Source organism: Aphis gossypii, unplaced genomic scaffold, assembly GCF_020184175.1.
Source record: "Aphis gossypii isolate Hap1 unplaced genomic scaffold, ASM2018417v2 Contig00730, whole genome shotgun sequence".
NCBI lineage: Eukaryota > Metazoa > Arthropoda > Insecta > Hemiptera > Aphididae > Aphis > Aphis gossypii.
In genome coordinates this window covers 31,557-37,556 of record NW_026083254.1, presented here as the reverse complement: position 1 = coordinate 37,556, position 6,000 = coordinate 31,557, and the positions used below count along the sequence as shown (strand labels likewise).

The following is a 6,000-nucleotide window of genomic DNA, read 5'->3' as shown; positions in this document are numbered from 1 at the left end:
GAGCTACGGATTTTTGGTTAAGGCAAGCGATGACGTGCCGACGGAGCTCATCGAAGAATATGAAATACCTACAGTGCCGGTAGTATACAGAGGCGACGAACAACATGAGGACGTAGCGAAATGTTTTGTTGAGGCTATAGTTGCGGTCAGTTGAAAAATTGAAAAGTTAATGAAAACTAACATTCCTTTGACCATGACCGCAGAGGAAGAAAACACATCAAGAGTGTAATACGTGTAATTTGTGTAAATGTATTTTAGTCAGTGGCGAAAATGTTAGAGATCATAATCATCTGAACTGCAAATTTAGACAAACTTTGTGTTCAAAGTGTAACTTAGAGTTACAACAGCCTAAATTTGTACCGGTATTTTTTCATAATCTTTCCAACTATGACTCACATTTCATAGTCACTGAACTTGGATTTGATACTGAAAGCATATCCGTTATTCCGAATAGTGAAGAGAAATTTATATCTTTTACAAAACGGTAACCGGATAAAAAAGCCACCGACAAAAAAGCCACGGACTAAAAAGCCACGGATAAAAAAGCCATTGATAAAAAAGCTATGGGATAAAAAATCCACGGGATAAAAAAGCCACCGATAAAAAAGACACGGATAAAAAAGACGAATTTTAAATCAAGTACCTATCATATGAATTTTCAACTACAAAATTACTTGTACATTTTATAATAAATAATAATATAATAATATAATAAAAAAAATTGTACACAAAAAACATCATTGTAAATTCATTACTTCATTCAGAATCTAAAAGTTAAAATTTATAATTTAAAAATATAATATATAAAATAAATAATTAAAATAATTGTATTGTGTAAGCAATAGCTGTCAAATGTTTGTCCTTTATGTTAAAATAGAATACAATAATTAATATAATTTATAAAAGTTAAAATTTACAATTTAAAAATATAATATAAATAAATAAATAATTAAAATAATTGTATTGTGTAAGCAATAGCTGTCAAATGTTTGTCCTTTATGTTAAAATAGAATACAATATTAATATAATTTATAAAAGTTAAAATTTACAATTTAAAAATATAATATAAATAAATAAATAATTAAAATAATTGTATTGTGTAAGCAATAGCTGTCAAATGTTTGTCCTTTATGTTAAAATAGAATACAATAATTATATATAATTTATAAAAGTTAAAATTTACAATTTAAAAATATAATATATAAAATAAATAAATAATTAAAATAATCGTATTGTGTAAGCAATAGCCGTTAAATTAAGTAAAAAATTAGTAAAAATAGTACTGTCACACTACATATAACTTTGTAGACTGGAGACATAGAGTAATAAAACGTTTTATCGTTAATAGGTATTATTATTACTTATTGTAGATCACGATTTAAGATACCTAGTTTAAACCTATCTTAAATCATGTTGTAGGTATTTACACACAATAAGATTATTATTAAACATTTACCATACGATTACGAATATATTTCGTATAATAGATTATAATAAACATAGATTAACTCTAATTTAATTTGAAAAAAGCAATTATTCAAATTTTCAAAAAAAAAAAAAACCAAAGGCCCCTCCTAATTACAGTGGTCCTCCCTGCAACACGTGGTCTTCGGGCCCTCAGTTACGCTACTGCTGGATATGTACTTACAAAGCAATATGTTTCACAATCACCGAAAAAAATGCACTTTCTTACAAATTCACAGCCTTAATTATTAATATTTTTAATTTTGTAATTACCTTCGATCATAGTAGAATTAATGGGACAATTTTTTGATCGTTGTCGTCTTAGCATACGTTTTATCGTGTCTTCAGTGGGCATTCTTGCTTTAGTTGCTGTTTCTATTTGCGATACATTTTCCGCAAATATTTCTACAGGATTTATCATACTAGAAGAAGTTACTTGATCCTTCATTTTTTGTATACATTTAGTAACTTTAATTTCTTCTTTATCGGGTAGATGATTATGTGGGTTTTTTTCTACAGGATTATTATGTTGCAATTCAGTGTACATTGTCCCTGTACACTTGAGAGAACTCGCTTTCATACAACGCCATGTTATTTTATTTTTCCCCAAATGCTTAATGACGTACATATGACCATTAAAACAAATTTTGCTACCTCCTTTGTTTGTTTTGACAATTTCCATCATAAAAATTCAAAAAAATTTCTTACAAATGTTAACACCTTACACATTTATTTCACGACGATTATACTGCACACAGACTGAGCATAACGGAAACTAAATAGTGTATAAAAGATAAAATTTTACCGATTTCCCAACCATATATATTTCGGTCAACCTATAATAATATTGGATTATAAAGACAATCACATAGTATATTATATTGTTCACATAATACAATACTTTAGATACTAAGATACCAACACCAGTTTTAAGATAAAGTCAAAGGGCAATGACTTTTATTGCTATATATCTTAAACAGTTTAATCTCTTATATTTCAAATGTATATTTATAGTATTTATACCTATAGTTTAAAATATTTGACTTATATTTTATGGTTATAATTCATAGATACCTACATCAAAAAAGGGTTACATAATTCTTTACATAGGTAGTTAAATTTTCAAAATATTTCGTTTATTTTTAGCTAACATAACCATTCAGTTTTAGCTCAAAAATAAATTCATGTCTTTTTTATCCGTGGTTTTTTTATCAATGGCTTTTTTATCCGTGGCTTTTTAGTCCGTGGCTTTTTTGTCGGTGGCTTTTTTATCCTAGATCCTTTACAAAACATATAAGTAGTAAGTTCACTATTCGGTTTATCGATACGTTCAGGTTTATGGCGTCTAGTTTATCGTCTCTGGCTAAAAACTTAATTACACATAATTTCGAAAACTTCCGTAAGACAGCTAAACATTTTGTCCGCGAAGATATGCCTCTTGTTACTCGGAAAGGTGTTTACCCGTACGTGTACACAGATAGTTGGGACAAGTTGGATGAGTCATGTTTACCGGGAGAGGACGATTTTTATAGTACACTAACGGAGTCGGGGATTAAAGAGGAAGATTTCAAGCGGTCTGGAACAACTTCAAGTGCAAGACGTTGGGCGAGTACAGCGATTTATATTTAAAAATTGATGTTTTGTTGCTGGCCGACGTTTTTGAAAACTTCCGTGACGTTTGCATGTCCACGTATAATTTGGACGCAGCCCACTATTACACAGCACCAGGCCTGAGCTTTGACGCGATGTTAAAGTATACAGGTCAAAAATTAGAACTTTTGTCTGATTACAATATGTTGCTGATGTTTGAGAATGGTCAGTACATCAATATTATTTTTGTAAAAAAAAATGTTTTTATAATAATTTATATAATTATTTTTTAGGTATTCGTGGTGGTTTGGTACAGGCGAGCATGCGATATGCAAAAGCCAATAATTTAAAGTCCCCGAATTATGACGAAACGAAAGAGAAATCCTGGTTGGTGTATCAAGATTGTAGTATAATTTTATATACATTTTTTACATTTTTTAACAATTTTTTTAAACTTTAATAGGTAACAACTTGTACGGTTATGCAATGTCGGAGTACATGCCGTATGGTAATTTTAACTGGGTTGAGCCAAATTTAGACGGTTTGAGCGAATTAACTCCCAAATCGGCTAGAGGTCGTGTATACGAAGTAGATATATCATACCCGAAACACGATAGGCATGGTTAGCATAATGATCTGCCATTCCTACCACAAAATAGTATACCACAAGGCTCAAAAGTGCGGAAACTTATGGCGACGTTTGAGCCTAAGGAAAACTATATTGTGCATTATAGGAATCTGCAGCAGGCAATTGATAACGGGTTGATAGTTGAAAAGGTAAATATTTCATTTTACATTATTTTAAAATAAATGTTTTAACTTTTTTTTTTTTTTATAGGTACATAGAGTCTTGGAGTTTAGCCAGTCGGATTGGCTTGCCAAGTATATTCAGTTAAATACCGAGATGAGAAAGAAAGCCAGAAATGATTTTGAAAAAGATTTTTTTAAGCTCATGAATAATACGATTTTCGGTAACTACTGTTAAACTTTTTAAAACTTTTTTTCAAATTTTTTTTTCAACTTTTTTTTTTTTAACTTTTTTTTTTTACAGGGAAAACGATGCAATCTAAACGCAAGGAAATAAAAATGGAGTTGGTATCATGCGAGCGCCGACTCCAAAAACTTATAAATAAAACTACATTTAAACATTGTACAAGATATAGCGATACCCTTAGCGCTGTCACTTTAGAAAATAAAATAATCAAATTTGATAAACCTATATATATTGGTAAAAATTTACTTTATATTTTATATTATACATTGATCAATAAATTTTTATTTTTTATTTTCTATAGGATTCGCGATATTGGACATGAGCAAAACTTTGATGTATGATTATCATCATAATGTGATGCAGAGGCACTATGGTGAAGACATTACGCTTATGTATACTGACACAGGTAAATGTATATTAAAACTATTCTCTTGTGTATTTATTAATTAATATCATTATTACAGATTCACTAGTGTATCACATTATGACTGATGATTTTTACTCTGACTTGTTGGAAAATCCAAACTTGATGGATAGGTTAGACACGGCAGACTTGCCATCTAACCATCCGTGCTATACAACAGTGTTATGGGCTATGAGATATCTGTAAGATATCTACGAGATTACAAGGCTAAGTTAGTATGACCATGCCTCGTGTCAAGGGCAATGCGGTTGCTACTATGACCACATTGTGTCGGGATAGTAAGTGCACCAATAATTATAGTGCACTAATGATACATTTGAGATGTTATTGCACATTTTCAAATTCGTGTCCCAATTTGCAACAACAACCACAAGGACACCTGGTTTCACCCAAAAGGCGACCACACGACGTAAACAAGAGACGCACCACAATATATAAGGGAGCCCGAAGACCAGCAACAGGAGATGTACCAAAGCTATCAACAACTGAGCACTTTCACGTCACTCAGCCACTTATTTTATTTGTTAAATGTATTTTGTTTATATGCAATAAAGACATATTTCGTTATTAAGTTTAACTTTCATTCAAATTAACCATTTGGATTCAAATCTGATACTGGCACGCAACAACAGCACGTAAAAAGGTGCCGGGTTTTTTTTTCTGACGAGTTAAAGGGTGATATTATATCAGAGTTTTGTGCGTTGAGGGCGAAATCTTATGCCGATACGATTCACTCATCAAATACGTCCGATACTGCAGGAAGGGAGAGCATTAAAGCTAAGGGGGTCCGACGTCATGTGGTTAAGAATCACATGACATTAGAGGACCACAGAAAATGTCTGTTTGGGGAAGCCGGTGTGAAGGCTTACCAAGAAAATGTGTCTATTAGATCATTTAAGCACAAGCTGTTGACAATCAAAACAAATAAATTGACGTACAACAGTTATGATGATAAGCGGGTTGTGCTAGATGATAAAATAAACACACTAGCTCATGGACACTACTGTATAGAGTAAGTTATCATAATTATATTTAAAAAATAATTTTACTAATTTTACTTATAATTTTATAGAAAAGATGAATCTGAGTATTGGCCTGGACTCGATTTGCTGTTGTATTCTGATGGGGAGCCATGGACAGATTCAGATAAAGAATTACATAGATTGCTTGTACAATGTTTAATGGAATAGTTATACCCTCCATTTTTGTAAACTGTTTATTTATAAAACCATGTTATTTGTTTGATGTATATATATATAATTAATTATGTTGTAGTATGTTTCGGATAAAACGAATGTAAATATAAAACATATAATATATAAATATAATATATAAAATATATGTTAAAGTGTAAATATTATTATATTTGTTAAAAAAATTATGTTACAATAATAAGTGTTAAAATATAATATTTTTATGTTCACTCCTTAGGTTTCTTAATTTCAGCGATATTTTCTGCATCATTTTCTACAAGGTCAGATATTTGAGATTTTGTAGTCCACATTATCTTCGAGATCAGATACTTTAA

The 6,000-nt window shown here is 30.5% G+C and overlaps 1 protein-coding gene across 1 annotated transcript; it reads left to right on the top strand.

Moving 5' to 3' along the window:
- Positions 1-3,744: 3,744 nt before the first annotated feature.
- Positions 3,745-5,662, top strand: LOC126555166 (uncharacterized). Its single transcript, XM_050210123.1, has 6 exons — positions 3,745-3,831; positions 3,893-4,025; positions 4,350-4,454; positions 4,513-4,631; positions 5,105-5,484; positions 5,545-5,662. Exons 1-6 carry the CDS (start codon positions 3,745-3,747, stop codon positions 5,660-5,662), a joined length of 942 nt encoding a protein of 313 aa, XP_050066080.1.
- The last annotated feature ends 338 nt before the right edge of the window (positions 5,663-6,000 follow it).

Coding starts and splice junctions, on each gene's coding strand:
- LOC126555166 (XM_050210123.1), top strand. CDS start 3,745: ATGGCGACGTTTGAGCCTAAGGAAAACTATATTGTGCATTATAGGAAT. Junction 3,832..3,892: donor ACGGGTTGATAGTTGAAAAG/GTAAATATTTCA, acceptor TTTTTTTTATAG/GTACATAGAGTCTTGGAGTT. Junction 4,632..5,104: donor ACCATCCGTGCTATACAACA/GTGTTATGGGCT, acceptor ACGCAACAACAG/CACGTAAAAAGGTGCCGGGT.